The sequence below is a fragment of the Pan paniscus genome, chromosome 10 (genome assembly GCF_029289425.2).
Source record: "Pan paniscus chromosome 10, NHGRI_mPanPan1-v2.0_pri, whole genome shotgun sequence".
Taxonomy (NCBI): domain Eukaryota; kingdom Metazoa; phylum Chordata; class Mammalia; order Primates; family Hominidae; genus Pan; species Pan paniscus.
The window spans coordinates 32,613,488-32,637,877 of record NC_073259.2 but is presented as its reverse complement, the minus strand read 5'-3'; the positions used below and the strand labels follow the sequence as shown (position 1 = coordinate 32,637,877).

Below are 24,390 nucleotides of genomic sequence, written 5' to 3'. Positions count from 1 at the left end.
ATCACAACTCAGTCACTCATTGGCCCATAGTCTCACACTGTAATCTCATCCATGTTCCAGCATATTACAATGGATGGATACCAATTGTAAAAGGATTACACACACACACACACACACACACACACACACACAGAGTTCATGTGAAAACTAGTGAGATCTGAATTAGGTCTGTATTGAGTTAATAGCATTATACCAATGTCGATTTCCTGGTTTTGACAATGTTATATGGTTTTGTAAAATATTATCACTGGGTAACATGGGTAAAGTTTTCAAAGAAACCCTCTGTGCTATTTTTTGTAGCTTCCTGTGAGTCTTAATCTTTAAAAATAAAAAATTTTAAAAAAACTTTAAAGGTTAAATTATAGTCATATTTGTGATTTTAATATTTTCATACATATTTTGAAAGATAAAGAGATCATTATCTTTAACAATTTTCATAAAATGAATTTTACATATTGCTAGGAAATTATGCCAGTGGTACTCATAGTCAAGATGGGCAAGTAGCGTAAGTGTTAAGTATATCTATTTCAATTGTATCCTAGCAAAGAAGCACTCATATATTGGAACCTTGTGTAAATGGCAAGATTTGCCATGGATCTTTATTTAAAAAAAAAAAATTGAAGAATTTATGTCGTCTTCCCCAGGAATTCAGAGGTTTCCCTGGATAATAACTGAAATGCTCTTAAAATAAAACACAGAAAACAGATCTATAAATGTAATTTATGAAAGAGAGTCCATTTTATATCCCAATTTTATTCACCTTTTCTGAATAGTCACAACATTAATCTACTGGGGATAATCTAGTTAGTATATTTGAAATTCCATGTTTTTTTTCTATTATATGCATGTATTACACTTGTATATAATACAGAGTTTCCAGTGTTGATTTAAAGAACATGTTTAAAACATGAGAAGTATGATGTATAATTTCAAATCTCAAACAAACCTAGGACAAATTCATAATTTCCAAAAAGCATAGTTTTTCACTTGGTTACAAAGAAATTAATGATATTCTAATTGATGCAGAAACCCCAGGGCAACTTTTTTTTAATAATTTCATATAGTCTTGAGCCATTGTGAAAATCCACTCAAAGCCATCTAATTCATTTTATGTATGATTAAAATGGAGGCAGAAAGCCATTTCATTCCATGAACTTATGAGACAGTGGATTTTAGTTCAATGTGAGATACATACTTTTCAGATTTTATTTTTAACCAATTTTACATTTTTAGTTGCTCTTCCCAGGAAAGTGTCTGAGTAGTGTTTTGGCCTTTGAATATTGTCACAAACTAATAGACCAAAGCTCCCCAGGATATATGGGCCTCCATCCTGGAAACCAACGTATGTCTAACTGACCACATCAGTGAGTTTTTAGAATACAAAGTATTTCCATACCTTCTTCCATACCACCTTCCATGATGGAAATTCTAACAGGACAATTTTTGAAGCATCTTCTGAACAGTCTAAAATGAGTAAAACACAGAAATCCTTCTCCTTGCATTCCTTGCATTCCTATAGGTTTACACAATATTGTTACAGAATGGCTATGCACTTTTCTTTCTTCTCTCCCTTCATATCACAAATGAAACAAAATAAATGTAGTACAAAATTATACATTCTATAACTTAGAAAAAAAAAGTACATACATGTTTAAGGCCTTTAAATATTTATGACATACTTTCCTGTAGAACCAAAACCATAAACGTTAAAATCGCTACAAAAATGTCACAAAATATTGGCCTAACAAATTGTTTGAATAGGAAAACTGTAAGCAAATATTTATAAATTTGAGACTGAGGAAAATGAACAATTTTTTCTATCAACAGATTGAACAAATATATAAGCATTCAAACAGTCATTGGGATCAAGCAAAAGAAAGTCTTTTAAAATGAGATAGGACAGTTTTTTAAAAAATACTGGAAGAAATCTAAGTGAATAATGTTCAAGCTAAGAAATCAGAAACTCACATGCATCCCTGTCAATTTTTTTGAAACTGAAGGCTACCCATTAACTTGACTGCTCATTGCTGATTTCTGTGAAGGGAATAAGTAAACATGAAAAATTAAAGAAAAGCTCACTTAAAAAAAAACAGAAAGGGAGAGTGCTCTAGAGGTACAAAGTATTATATAATGAAAATGGCAATCCAGTTCTAACTACTACCTATTTGACAAAGAGCTTCAGCAGGGTGTTGTTAGCCTTAGGGAAATATGTCAGCTTGTCTATACATTCTTATATGATTGATTTATTCAGATAACTATTACTTGCCAACATTATTACCAATGGATATATATTTCCATTCCTTTAACAAAAGCAACTTTAAGATGTTAAAACATGTAGGCTTTCCGAGCTCCAAGATTAGGATATAAATAAAATTGTCTCAGTCTACACCATGCCAGAGGAAAAGTTCTCAAAGGAAATGTCATTAAAGCCATGTGTAGTCCCACTAGCAAATGAACATAGGACCCAGGAACACATCCAGGACAGAAGGACAGTGCACTTGCGATACAGCTTGCAGAAACAAGAAAAGTAGTCACATCTGGAGCCAATAACTCAAAAGGTGACTGTCTCTAACATCACCCTGAAAAAAACAACTCTTCACCAGCTCCGCAGACAGTGACTTCAAATTCTTTTAACAATTTACAAGTTGAACACAGTTCAAATCTGCTGAAACCTTCATGACATGGAAGTTCATGTCTGACTTTTAAAAAGTCTTGATTTCAAGAAGAGGCCATGAAATCCCTTGGAAATAGACTATTGAGCGCCTCTTTCAACTGGTATAAAAATCTTCAAGATCACCTCAGGAGTTAAGTTTCTATGCGCATGTTCAATGTCATCAGCCTTGAGGATCACTTGATTTCTCCTGGGTTAATGGGTTACCTACAAAGGAAGGAGAAAATATAGTCAACATTTCATAACATACCGATAATCTTAAAACTAAACACAATTAAAAATTAATAGATAACTCAAAATGCTGGTGTTTGCTGTATCAAATACATTGCTTAATTTTAAAGGACTAACAGATGCAGGTATTTCCATCATATAAAAATATACTTTTTTTCTCATTATCATCTCACAATATTTTTAAAGCCATTTGCACAATTATCCAAGTGAATACAACTGTGACTAGAATTATCCCAACTGGTGACAACAATATCCCTCTCAGACCCAGAGAGTGATTCTGGAATCCTTGTTTTTTTGCACAGGCTTGGTAGCCATAACCCAAATATCACAAACACATCATACTAGGCTTCAGTGAAGAAAGACCTTTGTCCCCAGCAACACAGTCACATCATATTCTCAAAAAGCCCTTGGGGATTGGTTCCATAAAGTTCATTTTTGAAATAGTTTAAAAATTGAGGGTTTATTTGAGTCAATTATATTTGAAAAATTATATTTGAAAAATTATATTTGAGAAAAATCTGTTTATGGGGGACAAAAATATCTGAGGAAAGAAACAATAAGGAATAGAAAAATGTTGTACCAAATGTTAAAGGTGCCCCAAAATTTTCATAAAATTGATTAGAATATACTATTAATGCTATTTTAAGTATCACTAAAAACATTCATACTAACTTCACACCTACTAAAGTCCAAAGACCATTTGTGTACAGGAAAAAAGAATAATAAACAGATAGAATACCTGATACATATATACATACATATCTATGTATGCATAGATACAGAGGAAAACACACAGGGAGAGGGAGAAGAAGAGAGAGGGAGAAGGAGGGGAGAGGAAAAGAGATTTTGAGAGAGAGAGAGGATAGAGGGAGAAAGAGGGGAGAGGAGAAGAGATTACCAACACAGCAGAAATATCTCGATTTCTGCTGTGTTAATAAATTTCTAATTCTATTCTAATATCAGGCAGGGTATTTAGAGAGTTACCTAACAGTTCTTTTCTAGGAATGGCTAAAACAAAAAGTGATTTTAAAAAATTATTGTCAAAATTTTGATTTTATTCTATTAAGTGACATTGTTACTTGTCCTTTGAAAAACATTACAAAAGTCTGTTTGGTTTCATTGTTTTCTGATCAATTATGTAAAAAATGAATATATTAAACAAAATAATAAGCTAGTTCTAGACTTTGCTATGGCTAGTCTCAAATTATACTACCAAAGGGAGATGGTACAAAAGGCAAAAAAGTGTTTTCATGCATGGAGACAGTCATCTCATTTCTGTCTCAGTGGTCTGCTAGCACTCCTGAGGAAGGAGTTCTTTGCCTGCATATTTGAAGTGTTTTACTCCCATGCACAGAACCATGGAAGAAGTTGTGCCGAGGATGGAGGGTTGGAAACACATGAAGAGCCTACTGAATCTTTGAGATTCTGGGAGCAGGAGATATCTTAGGCATAGCAGCGATCTCATTATCAATTATCAACTATCAATCTGTCTGCCATTCAGAAGTCATCATATACAATTTCTGTGAAGGGCTCCCAAATTGAGTATGAATGTGGACCATATTTTCAAAACTAATGCTGAAAAGACAAGAAAAGAGAGGGGAAGCTATATGTGTGTGTGTAAAAGACGGAGAGAGGAAATTGAGAGAGAAAGAGAGAGAGAGGAAATTGAGAGAGAATAAATGGTTTAGCCTCTGCTGTTGCTCAGTGTAGCCAAATGGAGAAACATGGCGGAAATGAACTGCATAAATGTGGTGCCATGACTCTATGATAGCAAGTGACATGTCCTCTTGATCCACTTCAAGCTCAGGTTCTAAGTAATCTATTAGTGAGTATAATAGATGCATTCCTATATCTTCATTTCAAGCTAAATATTTGACTCTACTAGTTTATATAAAGTTGAGAAATGATCCTCTCAGCTATTTATATATTAAAACTTTGCTCTCATATAATTTTGAAAATAGACATCTAAATTAAAAGTATAATACAAAAGGCTTATAAAACTAAAACAATTTTTTCTCCATTTCTGTAGAGAAAAAACATAGATATATACACACACATAAACATACAAACACATATAAATAAGGATATAACCCATATCCTCAAAAACATCATAAACATCCATTTTCATGATGATATCTTTCTATCAGCTAACATAATTGCTAGAGAAACAAAATTTAAACATGACTAAAAGAAGTAATTGTCTAAATACACATGGATTACAGCATAATTAAAGCAACCTATTCTCACAGCTAAGTTTTACACAATATTCCTGGATTACTAATTTTAAAAATATCCTAGCATATGAGATGAAGAATATGGTATAAATCATTTCTAATATTAGATGAAAGTATACAATCTAATACTTGATTTTTTTTTGATTATTTGATTTGGACCAAGAGGACACATGGTGATTCGGCATCAAGAGCTCTGTATTTAGGCCAGAATGGCAGTATTGCCATGAAGATCAAGTATTATAATGTTATTTAACACCTAGCTTTGTCAACCCTGAACAACTATAAAAATAAAAGGTCTGGATTTTAGGAGGGATTTTTTTGTTTTGAATGTATAAATCTTTAACAAGAGAGCCACTAAAAGTAGAATGAAAGAATCACACTATTAAATTTAGCTTAAAGCTTCCTCCTTACATATTTTAAGTTCAGCCTAAAGGTTTCTCTGTACATCATAAACTGTAACCTAAATGGAGGTGTAAACACAATGTAGCCCACTCTTACACCAATCACCGAGTTTTGGCCAATCAAAGGTGGCCAACTGTTCAAACTGTGTTCAAATGAGGCAGATGCTGAGCTGTAACCAATCTGGCTGTTTCTATACCTCACTTCCGTTTTCTCTATGTCACTTTGCTTTTTCCGTCTATAAATCTTCCACAACGTGTCTGTGCTGGAGTCTCTGAGCCTACTCTTGCTTGGGAGACTGCATGATTCACAAATTGTTCTTTGCTCAATTTAATTCGGCTAAAGTTTTTCTTTGAACAATACTAACAGACATTCATGAAAGTTTAGAGAACTGCATTGAAGGAATTAAAGCCTAACTAATGACTCATCCTTTTCAACACAAAATAAGGATGAACATGTATAAATATCTACCAGCACCCTCCCTGACAACCTCAGGGTTTGCACTAAACAAGATGGGAAAACCAAAGGTTTAAAAATATATAGGAAAATGATTCTAAATATAGGTACATTATCATCAATTGAAAAAGTTTACTATGCAAGGTCCAAATACTATTTGCAAATGAAATTATTACCTAAAATTAAACAAAAATATCAACCTTTTATGATTTGTATGCTTATTTTAAATAAATATGAGTGACCCAAGTTTAAATTCTGGCATGCTGGGGGGGAAACATATTTTAAATGTCATTTTACCTTTTGTAGACCCTAAACTGGAACACCCTGATATGCAAGATTTGCTTAAGCAATATTTATATAATCCAACATTTTAAAAAGTATAAGTAATCGTTAATATATCAAATTAAGCGTTGCCATATTTTTACAACTTAAATAATACTCTTTCATTCAAACTGTATTTTTTGGAAGAGGCCAAGTACTAAGTTATACCTTCTAAGGAAGATTTTTGGCAAGTTTTCAGTAACTAAAAGCAGGAGGTTGCAATAAAATCAGTTTTACAGGATGGGAGATAGCATTTGCTACCATGAATGCACACTATCTTCTTGTTCTGAGGGCAATAGATATAAAATACTGCATGAGGGAGAGAAATGGCCCTATGATTGTTATGGTTATGCCTTGAGCTTCATGCGCTATAATCACTATCTCAGTAAATTTGCCTTTCCAAAGGCAATATTTTACATAGCTGTTCTTTTTTACGCAAATCTTATTTGTGTGTGCCGCACACCAGCCAGTTTGGTAAGTGAAACTACTGGGCTGCTGAACACATATAAAATGCAGAAATAATAATAGCTTTTCTGTCACAAGCAGGACGCTACCCTGGTAGCAATCAACCAGGATGAAGATGCTAATCTGGTAACATTAAGCAAAAAGTAGTAATTATTTAAGATCAAGGCACCCACTTATCACAGGCCAACAAAACAATTATAGGGCCCTGATTAGATTTCTAAACAACTCATGCTAAAATCATGTCTTTAAGTCTGTTCAACAATTTAAATTGAGAAAATAAAACCTGGTTAATGACATATATGATATTAGTTAAATTTGAAATTAGGTGAACTCAATTATTTATACAGTTTCCATTTTATTGTTTGAGTATTGTGAAATTTCCTCTGCCAATCTTCAAGTTAAATTACAAAGTTGGAAGGAAATTCAATAATCTATTCTGTCCTTTTATAAAATTCTTAAATCTTAAAATTCTTACAATCATTATATTGAAGCCTAAAATTCCTTGTTCCCCCTGTTCGAGTCCTGCTGACTAGGTTATCCGTAGGAGGTAACATATTATGGTGAGAGGCATAATGACAAATAGCTCAGGCTTTGTTCAGCAGACTGCCCAGGTTCAAATCCTTGCCTTATCACTTTCTAACACTATGGGGTTGAATAAATTATTTAAACTAGCTGACCCTTGGCCTCCCTGTGTGTAATACGCTATTGTGATTAAATCAGATAATCCAGACAAAGTGCTTGTCCCATTAAATGGCTTTTAAATATTAGTAGGTGGTAGAAGTAGAAATTCTCAAACAAGATACAAAAGGTGATACATAGGATACCTATTGGAGGGCGGTATTACTTCTTGTTTCTCTAAAAATATTGACTTAATTTTCTGTTGCTTATAGTGATTCATCTTGCCATTATTTCTTTTCATAATCTTGTTATGTTAATAATAAAAGTCACATATTAAAAATGAAGCACTGGCCAGGCGTGGTGGTTCAGGCCTGTAATCCCAATGCTTTAATTAATTTATTTATTTTTATTTTATTTTATTTTTTTTGAGATGGAGTCTCATTCTGTCACCCAGGCTGGAGTGCAGTAGTGCTATCTCGGCTCACTGCAAGCTCTGCCTCCTGGGTTCATGCCATTCTCCTGCCTCAGCCTCCCGAGTAGCTGGGACTACAGGCGCCCACCACCACGCCCAGCTAATTTTTTTGTATTATTTTTAGTAGAAATGGAGTTTCACCATGTTAGCCAGGATGGTCTCAATCTCTCGACCTCGTTATCCGCCCACCTCGGCTTCCCAAAGTGCTAGGTTTACAGGCATGAGCCACCGCGCCCAGCCAATCCCAGTGCTTTAAGGGGCTGAAGCAGGAGGATTGCTTGAGGCCAGGAGTTTGAGACCAGCCCGGGCAACATGGCAAGACCCCTCAAGACTCTACAAAAAAAAAAAATTAAAAATTAGCCAGTCGTGATGGTGCACACCTCTAGTCCCAGCTACTCAGGAGGCTACAGGGAGGATTGCTTGAGCCCAAGAGGTCATGTCTATAGTGAGCTATGATCTTGCCAATGCACTCCAGCCTGGATGACACAGTGAGACTGTCTAAAAAAAAATTGTAAAAATAAAAATTAAGAAAAAAATGAAGCGCGACTTTGATATTCCATGAAGGTAGGCTGCCTGTTTTCAATGCTCAGTTCTGCTAATGATTTACTGGGTAAAACAGAGATACTATTAGCATCTGCATCATAGATTGTCTGAGCTGAGAAGTAAATGAGTTAATAGGTTACATGCTTAAAACAGTATGAGGAACCTAATGAGTGCTAAAGAAGTATTAACTATTATTATTCAGATATGTGTAAATTTTTAGCCATCCAATGTATTAAATTCCCAGGTTTTGCCTCTGATTGTTTCTGCACATATGTTACTAGTCTTCTCTGATACAGAATTCCATTTTTTTCTAACTCTTTGTCTTTCTAATAAACCAGCTACCATCAGACTTTGCAGAAAGGATACATATTTAGGAAGTTGGCACTTCACTTTATCTACACTTAAAAAATAAATGGGATATTATTATGCCAAAAAAATGCAGATTTGCAAATTTCCCTATTCTTTATTGATGGTTCCTCTGATATTATTTTTCTTTGAGTTCTAACCTATATCCCAGATTTTTTTAAATTTCAGTTGTTCCATTTGCTAGTCTACAACATATTTGTGCAATCACTGCCAAATCTCCACAGCATCAATGTAAATCTTATATGATATTAGCTTAATTTAAAAAAAATTCTTTTCTCCAATATGTTCATTAAAATCATGTTATGAGGAACTATTAAACAATATTTATATAATAGAAGTGAAAATGCATTATGAACAATAGAAGTGAAAATGCATTATGAACATTACAGTCAATTTCATTTTAAAAAGTTAAATTTTCACTAAAATATCCATGTTATTAGATAAACATTTATTTTTGGACTGATGAGCACTCTTTAGTTAAACAACTGGAAGACAAGGAAATGTGGTAATACTTCTAAGAGGAGGCAGAAGGATTAAATGCAGTTCATGGTCAATCCTTTTAAGATGGCTGCTTAATAACATCACAAATAGGCACAATTTCAAACTAACATTACAATAAATTTAACTTATTTGATAAAGGTAAAAGGGAGAATAGAATACCTTCATCATTCTAAGTGCTGATTTGAATGAACTCTTCCTTTCTTTGAATATAATTGCTACTTTACTCCAAATGTATTTTTTTAATGTAGCTCTTACACATACATGAAATAAGCTCTTGCTTCACTTTTTGTGTACTAAATGCGCAATTAAAACATCATTACTCTGCAGTAGCAGGTTTTCTCATTTAAGCTTGAGAAAAGCTGCCATTACATTGGTCGTAACTATATGTGAACGCACTTGTCATATCTTAAAGCACCTCATGCAATGAGGTATTACGAAATGAAAGACATCTATTGGTCTGGGATATTCACGCATGAGCAAGCTGACCAGACAACTTTCAGGTAAGGTAAGGCACTATAAGACAATGACATATGAATCACTTTTATAAATATACTCTTCTATGTGAAAATTAAGCCTATATTTTACTTTCATGATGATGGAGGTGACTCCTAGGGACCTGAAAACCATTGTATTTTCATACCACAGCTTAGTTTTACCTCCAAAGAACTGCTTTTGCCAGATTGGCCTGAACATTTATTTTAACACTTTGAGATAGGTTTAATACTTCAGCTAGGATCAACATTTCCACTAAAGGACCTTGAACTATACTCAGTTATCTATTTTATAAATTCTTGAAAAATTTAACAGCCTTGGGTGAGTGGAAAGAGTAATTTCAAACAACAGCATTTCTGTAGCTAACTGATTATATTTAGGTGTAAATCAGTGTGAGTCTCCAGACTTGGCATATAATCTTTCTAGACTTCTGGAAAGAAACAGAATACCAGATATGCCTGAATGGGACAGCCTCATTCTGCAAATCAGGAGACCAGGGTTTTATACCAGTGTTTCTACCTGCTGGTTCTAGAACTCTGCATGAGTCACTTAAAAAAATACCTGAAACTTGAGTTTTTATCTACCAAGCACATTGGTTGGAGTCAGTGAGCTTCTGACTCACTTCTTGCCTCCAACTGCTATGACCTTTCTTAAGAAACACTACTTCTAAATGGGATAAAATGTCATTTTGATGGCCTAAATTCTTCAGTGGTATAACCACTTTGAAGACTTCATTTTCTAAAAGGCCTAATCATTATATCAGAATGCAGAACTAGTGAGCTCCTACCACATATACAACATCTGTCAATGGCTTTCAGCTTCCTATGCTGTGCAAATGAAAATCTTGACTGGAAATGAATCTTTTGAACAGATGGACCTGCGCTGTTTCTTGGAACTTTGAAAGCTGTACAGTGTGCCTGCCATGAACTATTCTACGTGACTCATGGAAGTAGATGACTGTTTGCGTTGCCATTTATGCACTTTCATCCACTCAGAAGCAGATCAGCCGTTTCTCTCTGGATGACATTCAATGCTAGCAAAACAAAGCATTTTCTGCTTTTTAAGTAGCTAATAAATTCCTTTGACACTTTAAAAAACATTTGTTAAGACAAGACTTTGCTTCCCCTTCCCTTGGTACCCCAACACACACACACTGTGTTTGTTTCAGGTAAAGAATCACACACACAAAATTAAGATAATGGTGAAAGTCAACAGCATATGGAATAAGGAGAAATCTCTTGCAGACATTCAAAAAATCCTTAAGCCAGGAAAACAATTATTTTAAATGCCTCAAGGAAATCTGAGCAGGCTTTTAAAGATATTTATTCTATATGCCAGCATAGTTCATACATTTTTACAGACAGTTGAGATTCTGAACTCAATTCAAAGGTACTTTACCTGCTAAATTTGATATTAAGTTCATTTTTTTAGACTAGCCTTTCATTTGTAGAAGAGTAATTTGAATTGATAGTTTTTATCCACTTTCTGCCAGAAAGCTTTACTTTATAAGTTTCAATCTGGTCAAGAATCACCAGTCTCACTACAGAAGCTTTAAAAATTGTACTTTAAAAAATGAGTTTAAGATAGTTGGAGTTAGGGGTGAAGAAGATCTGAAACTTGGAAGAAATTCCTTTTCAGAGCCTAGAGAGCATTTTCTCTTAACTTCTTTGTTGGTTTGTGTTACAAACACAAATGGCTCTTAGGGACAACCTTTCCTTGAGATACTGAAACCACCTTTGCAAAAACTGTATCAGGGAGAAAATTATGGCAGTTGGGGGGATCTAATCTAGCCAAACCCTATCTTGCCTTTGGCATTCAACCTGATCTTAATTACTTCTGGGTTTAAGCCAAGCTAACTTTGGAAGACAGTCAGTTTATAGTTTAAGTAATAATAGCCTTTCCCCAAAACTCAACCACCTTTGTAAAGCTAAGGAAAGATCACCAGAGTAGGAGGATAGAGGAGCCTGAATTCTGCTAAGGCATAGACATAAACAATTGCCAGCCATTGTTCTAGATGTCACAATGGATGCAAATTCTCCAATTACTCCTACAGATAACATCACTGTTGTAGAACCTAATATGGGTCTTTTGAGATATCTTTTCAGGGTTTTTGCATGCCTGACACCAATGGCTCCACCTGGACCCAAGCAATTCAGCCCACAGGAGGACCGTTTCCCACACCTATATGACTGCATCCCCAACCAACAGTAGCAAGCGATCATTCCCTAGCCACTCCCAGCCCTTCCCTCAAACTATCTTTGAAAATCCCTAGCCCCCAGATTATCAGAGAGCTTGATTTGAGTAACAGCTTCATCTCCTGTGTGGCATGGCTGGCCTCTGATCAATTAAATTATTTATTGCAATGCCATGGTCTCTATGAATTGATTTTGTTTGTGCAGCGGGCAGGAAGAACCCTTAGGGCGGTTACACACCTGTCTGAATGAAGAATATGTTGCTGTCACTTAAAAGGACTTGATGTAACCTGTGAAAGGACAAAAGCAGTACCAGAAGTTTGTGAGAACATGCCAGAAGCAGCACATGGAGATGGAGCATTCTCTCCGCTCCATCCCTATCATCTTCCATAAAATTAAGAGATGATCATTCTATATGTGGTAAATCTTTTATTTAAAAAATCCCCTTCTGTAAATTTCAAACTAAAATCCATTTTCTGAAGGATAGGGCAACATAGATGGCGATGTTTAACATGTTGGGTGCTTTTGCTTTTTTTTTTTTTTTTTTTTTTTCAGTTTCCTAGATGTAATTCTTTTTGGACTTTTCTGATAACAACCATCATAGTTCAGTAATCTTGAATTTCCAAAGTGTGTCAAAATACAAATGCTTAAATCTAATTATTTATAATGCTTAGATGCAGGTATGAAATAATATTCAATTATGGGGCAATTTAAATATATAAAGAATGGACCATTAGGTAAGAATGCAGCCTTTATTTGGTTTACGGAGATTAAGTGAAAGTCTGATGGCTCAGTACTTTTCATGCTTATTTCCAAATAATAGCGCTTTGAACACTAACAGAAGTCCAAGAATACACCCAGATTTTTGTAGTATCCATTTCCTATTTTGGGGAAAACAATACTGCAGAGCCATTGTAGGTGACATAACATAATGGCTCTTTGTGGCCAATTATTTGTTCAGTGTACGGGCCTCACATCAGTTTAAAGAATGATGCCTCTCTCTACTTTTTAATAACAATAATCCAATGCCTTTCTTTACTGACCACTGAGGCAGTTCTTTGCCCTCTGACTCCCTAAAGCTGTACCAAGTTCATTGTCCCCTCTGAAATCAGGAGCACTTAAATGCTAATGGTAACCACAAGAAAGAATAGGTCACAGTTAATCCTGTTAGCACCATGTACACACCTGCTGCTTTAAACCAAGACGGGAGCTCATTTCTGGAGTTGTTTTGAATCTTTACTTCTCAACGAAACTTCTGTCCCTTCCTTAGAATCCGACCAACACTAGGATTCGCCACAACTAGTGCTCCAACATGGAGCCAAAACCTTTTTGAGTGTGAAGAAATCAAAAATTGTCATCAGGCACAGCAGAAACCTTCTCTTTCTACTTCTCCATTCGAACTTGAAGAGTTTTACACGTTTGCCTAAGGAACAAACACATGTCAGGCACTCCACTGTTTAACAGATTATTACAGAAAGCAAACCTGGGAGAAAGGGGACATTACAACAAGCATAAAGGGACAAGAAGACAATAATGTCCTTAACCTCCAAAAAAGCTCACAGTGGGGATAGGTTTGTATCTCTCTTAGAAGATTATATAATCTTAGTACATCATTTTTTAATTTCAAAGAGACACGCACCTTTAAATGGGACTAAAATAAACAGTTTTTACAAGAAATTTTTAAAAAAGGACAGTAAGAATTTCTTGTGAGTATTTGGGGAGCATTCTGCACAAACCTAAGAAAAAAGTTCATTAAAAGCAAGGAAGAAAGTAGACAGAAATCAAGACATAGTCATCTAAGCACAAAGTGTAAAATAATTGTAGAAACAATATTAGGTAGTAATAATAAATTATAATTCAAAGATAAAATATTTGTGATCTTAACCATTCATAGCCTTGCCTGATCATCCATGCCTAGAGTAATTTATAATTTGCTGAGGCAGGAATTTGAACCATACACACTTTAAGGGTGATAAATGGAACCAAGTCACTTAACCAACATATGGATCTAGTCACCCCTGGGCGGCATTCATTTTTCAAGCCAACTTTGTTGCTCTCTAGTCATTATTAATTATGTAATCCTCATTAACAGTCAGAATGAGATTCATGACATATTTCAGTTGTAACTTATGATATTTTATAGATATAGATAGATGTTTAAAAGTTTTATTGGCCAGGTGCAGTGGCTCACGCCTGTTATCCCAACACTTTGGGAGGCCAACGCGGGTGGATCACCTGAGGTCAGGAGTTCGAGACCAGCCTGACCAACATGGTGAAACCCCGTCTCTACTAAAAGTACAAAAAATTAGCTGGGGGTGGTGGCGGTTGCCTGATCCCAGCTACTCTGGAGGCTGGGGCAGGAAAATCGCTTGAACCTGGGAGGCAGAGGTTGCAGTGAGCCAAGATCATGCCATTGCACTCCAGCCTGGGTGACAAGAGTGAGACTCTCTCTCAAAAAAATAAAAAAGGTTTATTTATACTCCCTTTTCCAAAGTACTCCAGCGATATCAAAACATACTATTTGAATTTCAAATATTTGAAGAATAATTCAGTAGTTGAGAGAAAAATATGAGTAACAATAATAAATAATAAATGTATGTAAATTGGCTATTAATAGTAATTTAGGCTCTGACAATAGAGGGGTTTTGGTTTTATAAGTTAAAAGTAAAGTAAAGCACTTTCTACATAAATTTGAGAGGTTGGAATAGTTAAAATTAATAGCAAGAAAAAAGACTAATCATGTAATTAGAAGAAAAATATATTTTCTAATTTTGAAAATATTTGTGTTATTGAGTAATTAGAACAGACCCCTGTTTTCTTATCACTGCTAATCCTGGCCTCTCCCTCCTAAACCAGAAAATGTAAGATTTAAATGATGGTTTGAGGAAGAGTGGAACTTTTGTATTCTGGCCAGAGTCGAGTCTAGATGCCTTTATTTAGATATATCAAAGCCAACACAGTTGTGAAGTGGGTCAGTGTTATGACCTGCAGTGGACACATGTAGTTGAAGATAAGTGATAAAGACTGAGAAAATTTAGAAGAGTTTCAGTTTTTTGTTTTTTGTTTTTTTGTTTTTAAGAAAAAGCAAGTCGCACATGGAGAAATACATCATCTACACATTTCCAATCCTCCATTTTCTTTACGTCGTTCAAAAACATAGAAATGTTTTCAGGGACTTTTTAAAAATTTCATATATACCCATTGAACACGTTAAGAGTAGAATAACTTTTTCCTATATGTCTTATCTCTAATCAGTTTCTAATCATCTTTCTAATCTATTTCCTACTCTTGGTCCCACTACTACACTCTTTATTCCACCTGGTGTGTATAATTGCAATAATGCCCTGACTTGTCTTGTTCCCTGCTGTTTCTCCTCCTCTTTGCCACCATCATCCTGAAAAGAAAAATCTATAATACTATCCTATTACAGGAAGAAACATAAACTTATTTATGATATATAACATCCTTCATGATTAGACCGCAAACACCCGGATTCATCTCCCCTTCTTCCCAATGTCTCCACAAAACATGCATGCACCACTCTAGTCATGCCTATTTAATCCTAGGACTTCATGTGCCCATTCATGTCCCCTGATCTTTGTGTTTGTTTTAGCTTTGCCTAAAATACACTTGTTTCAAATCCCAGAAGAAATGTGGCCACTTCATGATTTATCCAATCAGCACTTTGTCATAGTTCTATTATAAGACATATTTCATCATATTATGATTATTAATCTGTTTCTCTCACTAAATTACGAGGTATTGGAGAAAAAGAATATTAGCATACATTTTGTTGCGTCAGTGCTAAGCAGCATATGAGGCACGTACATGATGCCTAATATTTATTAAATGAAAGATTGAAACAATGGATGCATGGAGAGATGAATAAATAAGTGAAAACGTGAATGAATTAATATAAGGAAAAAGGTGATAAGTAATTTCAGAAGAAGGAAAGCTAGAATCAATATTTGGATTCTCTGTAAACAGCAAGGGGGGTGATTAGGTGACCCAAAGGGTCAGTTCCTCAATTTTTAATTTTTCTAGGATTATCCCTATGATTCTGCAGTTTCAGAATTTGAAATTATAGATACGCATGGGTCCTGACATTCAGCTTCACATTTTCACCTCAGATATTCAAATTTATTCTCATTTGGAAAAGGTCTGATTTTAAAAACAAAATTAATTCATGAAAATAATGATGCAAGTAGATAATAGCAATCTGTGATGCTCTAATTGGTATTAGACTAATCACTTGGGATGTGGAAAATGTCCAAATGAATGCGTCAAGGTTGATGCTGGCATATCATTACAGTTAATATTTCAGTTAGAAGCTATCCCTTAAAAAAATACACCTATCTCCTGAGTAATTTCCATACAACTGCTTAACACTGTCAGGAAATTTTTCTCATGAAATATTTCATGAGACAATTACCCTACACCAAGGAATTACATGCTCACTTGACATCAGATATGGTGGTGCAAATGAAATAGCATCAAATTTCCTATAATAGAACACAGTAAACACATAGCACAATGATTGGTTCACCATTGCCCCCAAATAATATTGTGCATGCAATCACTTATGTGCATGCACACAAACAGAATTATGTACTGTATATATTACAGTTCAGGATAGCTGACCTCTCTCCTGCTTTATTTTTCCTATCAAATCTGGAGACTAGTATTTTTAAAGCATGTATGTGGCATGATTTTTATTTTTTATTGTTGATACTTTGATTTGGGGTTTCCCCCTCATAATAGTTTCTGAATGTGGAACTGCATGAACAAAGAGAAGACACATTTTATATTTTTTGGTTTTCTTTTCTCTTTTTCTTTCTTTCTTTCTTCCTCTCCCTCTCCTTCTCCTCTCTCCTTCCTTCCTTCCTTCCTTCCTTCCATTTCAATACTTTTGGGGGAGCAGGTGGTTTTTGGTTATGTGGATAAGTGCTTTAGTTGTGATTTCTGAGATTTTTGTACACTCATCCCCTGAAGAGTGTACACTATACCCAATGTGTAGACTTTTATACCTCACCCCTCTCCATCCCTTCTCCCCGAGTCCCCAAAGTTTATTGTATCATTCCTATGCCTTTGTGTCTGCACAGCTTAGCTTTCACTTATAAGTGAGAACATACGATGTTTGGTTTTCCATTCCTGAGTTACTTCACTTAGAATAATGGCCTCCATCCAGGTTACTGTGAAAGAAATTATTTCATTTCTTTTTATGGCTGAGTAGTATTCCATGGTATGTCTATGTGTGTGTGTGTGTGTGTGTGTGTGTATATATATACCCAGATGGGTGTATATATATATACATCTGGGTGTGTGTATATATATATATATATATATATATATGTGTGTGTGCGTATATATATATGTGTGTGTGTATATATATATATGTGTGTGTGTATATATATGTGTATATATATATATACCATCTGGGTATATCTGGGTATATATATACCATCATATCTGGGATGTATATCTGGGTATATATATACACCATCTGGGTGTGTGTGTGTATATATATATATATATATATATATATATACCATCTGGGTGTATATATATCTGGGATATATATATCTGGGTATATATATACCATCTGGGTATATATATATATATATATATATATATATATATACACACACACACACACACACACACACACACATACACATCCAGCATTTTCTTTATCCATTCATTGATTGATGGGCATTTGGCCTGGTTCCATATTTTTACAATTGTGAATTGTACTGCTATAAACATGCATGGGCAAGTGTCTTTTTCATATAATGATTTCTTATCCTCTGGGTAGATACGCAGTAGTGAGATTGCTGGATCAAATGGTACATCTACTTTTAGTTCTTATGGAATCTCCACACTGTTTTGCATAGTGGTTGTACTAGTTTACATTCCCCCCAGCAGTGTAAGTGATCTATTTTCACCACATCCATACCAATGTCTATTATTTTTTGATCTTTTAAATTATGGCCACTCCATTGTGGTTTTGATTTGCATTTTCCTGATAATTAGTGAGGTTGAGCATGTTTGTATGTTTGTTGGCAATTTGTATATCTTTCTTTTTTATCTATTTATGTCCTTAGCCCACTTTTTGATGGGATTGTTTGTTTCTTGATGATTTGAGTTCCTTTGTAGATTCTGGGTATAGTTTTTTGTTGGATGCATAGTTTGCAAGTATTGTCTCCCACTCTGTGGGTTGTCTGTTTACTCTGCTGATTATTACTTTTGCTGTGTAGAAGCTTTTTATTTCAATTAAGTCCCATCTATTTATCTTTGTTTTTGCCACATTTGCTTTTGGGTTCTTTGTAGTGAATTCTTTGCGTAAGCCGGTGTCTATAAGAGTTTTTCTGATGTTGTCTTCTAGAATTTTTATGGTTTCAGGTCTTATATTTAAGCCTTTGATCCATCTTGGGTTGATTTTTGTATAAGGTGAGAGATGAGGATCCAGCTTCATTCTTCTGCATGTAGCTTGCCAATTATCCCAGCACCATTTGTTGAATAGGGTGTCCTTTCCCCACTTTATGTTTTTGTTTGCTTTGTCAAAGATCATTTAGCTGTAAGTATTTTGCTTCATTTCTGGGTTCTGTATTCTGTTCCATTGGTCTTTGTGCCTATTTTTATACCAGTACCATGCTGCTTTGGTGACTATAGCCTTATAGTATAGTTTGAAGTTCAGAAAATGTGAGGCCTCCAAATTTGTTGCTTTTGCTTAGTCTTGCTTTGGCAAAGCAAGTAACCCGGATGGAGTTGGAGGCCATTATTCTAAGTGAAGTAACTCAGGAATGGAAAACCACACATCGTATGTTCTCACTTATCAGTGAAAGCTAAGCTATACAGACACAAAGGCATAAGAATGATACAATAAACTTTGGGGATTTGGGGAGAAGGGTTGGAGAGGGGTGAAGTATAAAAGACTACACATTGGGTATAGGGTACACTCTTTGGGTAATGGGTGCACAAAAATCTGAGAAGAGTTTCTTTTTTCTTTTTTTTTTTTTTTTTAGAAAAAGCAAGTTGCACGTGGGGAAATAACATCATTTACACATTTCTAATCCTCCATTTTCTTTACATTGTTCTGAAATATAGAAATGTTTTCAGGGACTCTTTTTTTAATTTGATATATACCCATTGAATGTTTTAAGAGTAGAATAACTTTTTTCTATATGTTTTATCTCTAATTGGTGGGCTCTTTTTTGGTTCCATATGAATTTTAGGATTTTTTTCTTCTAGTTATATGAAGAATGATGATGGTATTTAGATGGGAAGTGCATTGAATTTGTAGATTGCTTTTGGCCTTATGCTTATTTTCACAATATTGATTCTACCCATCCATGAGCATGAGATGAGTTTCTATTTGTTAGTGTCGTCTATGATTTCTTTCAGCAGTGTTTTGTAGTTTTCCTTGTGGAGGGTTTTCACCTCCTTGGTTAGGTATACTCCTAAGTATTTTATTTTTTGTGCAGCTATTGTAAAAGGAGTCGAGTTCTTGATTGGATTCTCAGCTTGGTCACTATTGGTGTATAGCAGTGCTACTGATTTGTGTACATTGATTTTGTATCCTGAAACTTTACTGAGTTCATTTTCAGATCTAGGAGCTTTTTGGATGAGTCCTTAGGGTTTTCTAGGTATCCAATCATATCACCAGTGAACAGCGACAGTTTGACTTTATCTTTACCAATTTGGATGTCCTTTATTTCTTTTTCTTGTCTGATTGCTCTGGCTAGGACTATGTTGAATAAAAGTGGTGAAAGTGGACATCCTTGTCTTGTTCCAGTTCTCAGGGGGAAGAATGCTTTCAACTTTTCCCTGTTCAGTATAATGTTGGCTGTGGGTTTGTCGTGAATGGCTTTTATTATCTTAAGGTATGTCCCTTCTATGCTGATTTTGCTGAGGGTTTTAATCATAAAGCAATGATAGATTTTGTCAAATGCTTTTTCTGAGACTATTGAGATGATTATGTGATTTTTGTTTTTAATTCTGTTTATGTGGTGTATCACATTTATTGACTTCCTTATGTTAAGCCATCCCTGCATCCCTGGTATGAAGCACACTTGATCATGGTGGATTATCTTACTGATAAGCTATTGGATTCAATTAGCTAGTAATTTATTGAGAATTTTTGCATCTATGTTCATCAGGGATATTGAACTGTAGTTTTCTTTTTTTATGTTATCTGGTTTTGAAATTAAGGTGATACTGGCTTGATAGAATGATTTAGGGAGGATTCTCTCTTTCTGTACCTTTTGGAATAGTTTCTGTAGAATTGGTACCAATTCTTCTTTGTTTTATAAATTCAGCTGTGAATCCATCTGGTCCTGGACCTTTTTTTTTTTGACAATTTTTTAAATTACCATTTCAAACTTGCTGCTTGTTATTGGTCTCTTCAGAGTTTCTATTTCTTTCTGGCTTAATCTAGGAGGGTTGTATATTTCCATGAATTTATCTATCTCCTCTAGGTCTTCTAGTTTGTGTGCATAAAGGTGTTCATAGTAGCCTTGGATGATCTTTTGCATTTCTGTGATATCAGTTATAATATCTCCCATTTTGTTTCTAATTGAGCTTATTTGGATCTTCTCTTTTCTTTTGTTGGTTAATCTTGCTAATGGTGTATCAATTTTGTTTATCTTTTCAAAGAATCAGCTTTTTGTTTCACTTATCTTTTGTATGGTTTAGTTACAATTTCATTTAGTTCTGATCTTTGTTATTTCTTTTCTTCTGCTGGGTATGGGTTTGGTTTGTTCTTTTTTCTCTAAATACTTACAGTGTGACTTTAGATTGTCTATTCATGCTCTTTCAGACTTTTTAATGTAGGCATTCAATGACATGAACTTTCCTCTTAGCACCACATTTGCTGTATCCCAGTGGTTTTGATAGGTTGTGTCACTATTATCATTCAGTTCAAAGAATTTTTAAATTTCCATCGGGATTTCATTGTTGACCCAACATGAATCATTCAGGAGCAGATTACTTAATTTCCATGTATTTGCATACTTTTGAGGGTTGTTTTTTTTTTTTTTTTCAGTTGATGGGCAGTTTTATTCCACTGTGGTCAGAGAGAGTATTTGATATATTTTGATTTTCTTAAATTTATTGAGACTTGTTTTGTGGCCTATCATATGGTCTATCTTGGAGAATGCTCCATATGCTGATGAATAGAATGTATATTGTGCAGTTTTTGGATAGAATGTTCTGTTAATATCTGTTAAGTCCATTTGTTCTGGGGTATAGTTTAAGTCCATTGTTTTTTTGTTGACTTTCTGTCTTAATGCCTGTCTAGTGCTGTCAGTGGAGTACTGAAGTCTTCCACTATTATGGTGTGGCTGTCTGTCTCATTTCTTAGGTCTAGCAGTAATTGTTTAATAAATTTGGGATCTCCAGCATTAGGTGCATACACATTTAAGACTGTGATCTTTCTCTGTTGGACTAGTCTTTTTATCACTATATAATGTCCTTCTTCCTCTTCTAATTGTTGTTGCTTTAAAGTCTGTTTTGTCTGATATAAGAATAGCTATTTCTGCTTGCTTTTGGTGTCCATTTGCCTGGAATATCTTTTTCCACCCCTTTGCCTTAAGTTTATGTAAGTCCTTATGTGTTAGGTGAGTCTCTTGAAGACAGCAGATACTTGGTTGGTGACTTCTATCCATTCTGCCATTCTGCATATTTGAAGTGGAATATTTAACAGTTAGGCCATATACATTCAATGCGAATGTTATTGAGATGTGAGGTACTATTCTATTAATCATGCTAGTTGGTGTCCCAATACCTTGATTTTTTTTTCATTGTATTATTGTTTTATAGTCCCTGTAAGATTTATGCTTTAAAAAGTTTCCATTTTGGTGTAATTCAAGGTTTTGTGTCAAGATTTAGAATTTCTTTTAACAATCTTATAGTATTGGCTTGGTAGTAGCAAATTCTCTCAGCATTTGTTTGTCTAAAAAATGCTTTATCTTTCCTTCATTTATGAAGCTTAGTTTCACTGAATACAAAATTCTTGGCTGATTTTTTTTTTCATTTAAGAACGCTAAAAATAGCACCCCAATCTCTTCTAGCTTGTATAGTTTCTGCTGAGAAATCTGATGTTAATCTGGTAAGTTACCTGATGCTTTTGCTTCACAGCTCTTAAGATGGCTTCTTTCATCTTGATTTTAGATAACCCGATGACTATGTGACTAGGCAATAATCTTTTTGTGATGAATTTCCCACTTTTTTTCTGAGGTTCTTGTATTTGGATATCTAGATCTCTAGCAAGACCATGAAAATTTTCCTCAATTATTTTATCAAATAAGTTTTCTAAAGTTTTAGATTTCTTCCTTGGGAACACCAATTATTCTTAGGTTTGGTCATTTAACATAATCTCAAACTTCTTGGAGGCTCTATTAATTGTTTAAATTTTTTCTTTGTTTTTGTCAGATTGAGTTAATTTGAAAGCCTTGTCTTTGAGCCCTGAATTTCTTTCTTCTACTTGTTCAATTCTATTGTTGACACTTTCCAGTGTATTTTGCATTTCTCTAAGTGCGTCTTTCATTTCCAGAAGTTGTGATTGTTTTTTATTTATGATATCTATTTCTCTGGTGATTTTTCATTCATATTCTGTATTATTTTTTAAATTTCTTTAAGTTTGTTTTCACCTTTCTCTGGTGTCTCCTAAAGTAGCTTAATAATTGACCTTCTGAATTCTTTTTCTGGCAATTCAGAGATTTCTTCTTGATTTGGATCCCTTGCTGTTGAGACAGTGTGATATTTTGAGGGTGTTATGGAACCTTATTTTGTCATATTACCAGAATTATTTGTTCTGGTTCCTTCTCATTTGGGTAGACTATGTCAGAGGAAAGATCTGGGACTCAAGGGCTGCTGTTCAGATTTTTTATCCCATGGGGTGATCCCTCGATGTGGTACTCTTCCCCTTCTCCTAGGGATAGGACTTCCTGAGAGAAAGACTGCAGTGACTGTTATTGCTCTTCTGGATCTAGCCATCTAGCAGAGCTACTGGGCTCTGGACCAGTATTGGATAGTGTCTGCAAGGAGTACTGTGATGTGATCTGTCTTCAGGTCTCCCAGCCATGGATACCAGCACCTGCTGTGGTGGATGTAGCAAGGGAGTGAATTAAATTCTGTGGGGTCCTTCACTGCAGTTTTCTTTAGTGCACTGGTTTTTCTGAACACTGATTATGCTAGCAGTGAAGCTGTCACATGGACAGACTCAGGACCTCTGGTTAGCCAGGATGTTATAGGCAGTGGAATTAGCTGGTGTATTTTTCTTCCTCAGAGCAGGGTTGTTCTAAGTTGGTATAATATCTTGAGTTAGTTGGCATCCAGCAAGGAGGTGGTGGTTTCAAGAGAATATCAGCTGCAGTAGTACAGGGGAGACAGAAGCTTGCCCTCAGGTCTCCTGAATAAGTATTGGGTTTCTCAGGCAATGGGTGGGGCCGTAGAGCTCCTACAAGCTTACGTCTTTTGTCTTTGCCTACCAGGGTAGGTAGAGAAAGACCATCAAGTGGGTGCAGGGTTAGGTGTGTCTGATTTCAGACTCTCCATGGGCAGGGCTTGCTGCAGCCACTGTGTGGTATGGGGATGTGGTTCTCAGGCCAATCGATTCATGTTACAAGGGGATTATGGCCGCCTCTGCTGCTTCATACAGGTCACCAGGTAAGTGGGGAAAGTTGGCAGTGACAAGCATCACCCAACACCTACACAGTCAACAGGCCAGTCTCATTCCTGCCATGCTCCCCCAACAGCCAACAGAGCCAAATTTACATCCAGGCCTTCAGTGTACAGGGCTGAGATCTTGTCCCAGGCTACAAGCCTTCCCTCTGAGAAAGCAGGTAGGGATTTCAGGCTTTGCCCCTCCCTGTCTGTTGTGTCTTCTGTGCTCATATCTGCACTTCCCATTTGCACCCCCACTACAGGATTCTGCCCAGGAAATTTGCACTCGGTTGAAATTATTACAAAGTTCAACTGGAAGTCTCCTTCCCCTTGTTGCCCTTCCCCAATTCCATTGACTGCCTTCCCCAAGGACCCCTGTGAGATAAAGTCAGAAATGGCTTCCCTGGGGACTGGGAGTACCTACAGGGTTCTTCCCACTGCTTCTTCTACTTTCGTATCTTGCTCTGTTCTCTAAATTTGTTTCAGCTCTAGGTGAGGTTAAATCCTTCTCCCATCATCTGGTTTTTCAGTTTCCCCAGTGAACAAGATGGACTTTACCCCTCCAAACTTGGGTACTGAGTTTTTTGTCTGTCTTATGGAGTTTACTGGCAACAAGCTACATCTTGTGAATTCTTTTGTTTTTTCTGGTACGTTCCTGTGGTGGTTCTTGAAGCAAAAGTTTACAATGTTAGTCTCCACTCGCTGTTCTGGCTGTCCAAGTGGGAGCTGCAAGTTAGTCCTACCTCCTATCTGCCATTTTCCAGC

General features: G+C 35.5%; 1 protein-coding gene across 6 annotated transcripts in view; it reads right to left on the bottom strand.

The window, feature by feature from the left end:
• Positions 1-714: 714 nt before the first annotated feature.
• TAFA2 (TAFA chemokine like family member 2) overlaps positions 715-24,390 on the bottom strand; it is a 546,816-nt gene continuing 523,140 nt past the window's right edge. For all 6 annotated transcript variants that reach the window (XM_063593376.1, XM_008978454.6, XM_055096530.2 and 3 more), the window contains one exon: positions 715-2,878. In XM_063593376.1, the coding sequence (XP_063449446.1) occupies positions 2,867-2,878 (12 nt within the window). In that variant the 3' untranslated portion in view covers positions 715-2,866. The remainder of the gene's footprint in view (positions 2,879-24,390) is intronic.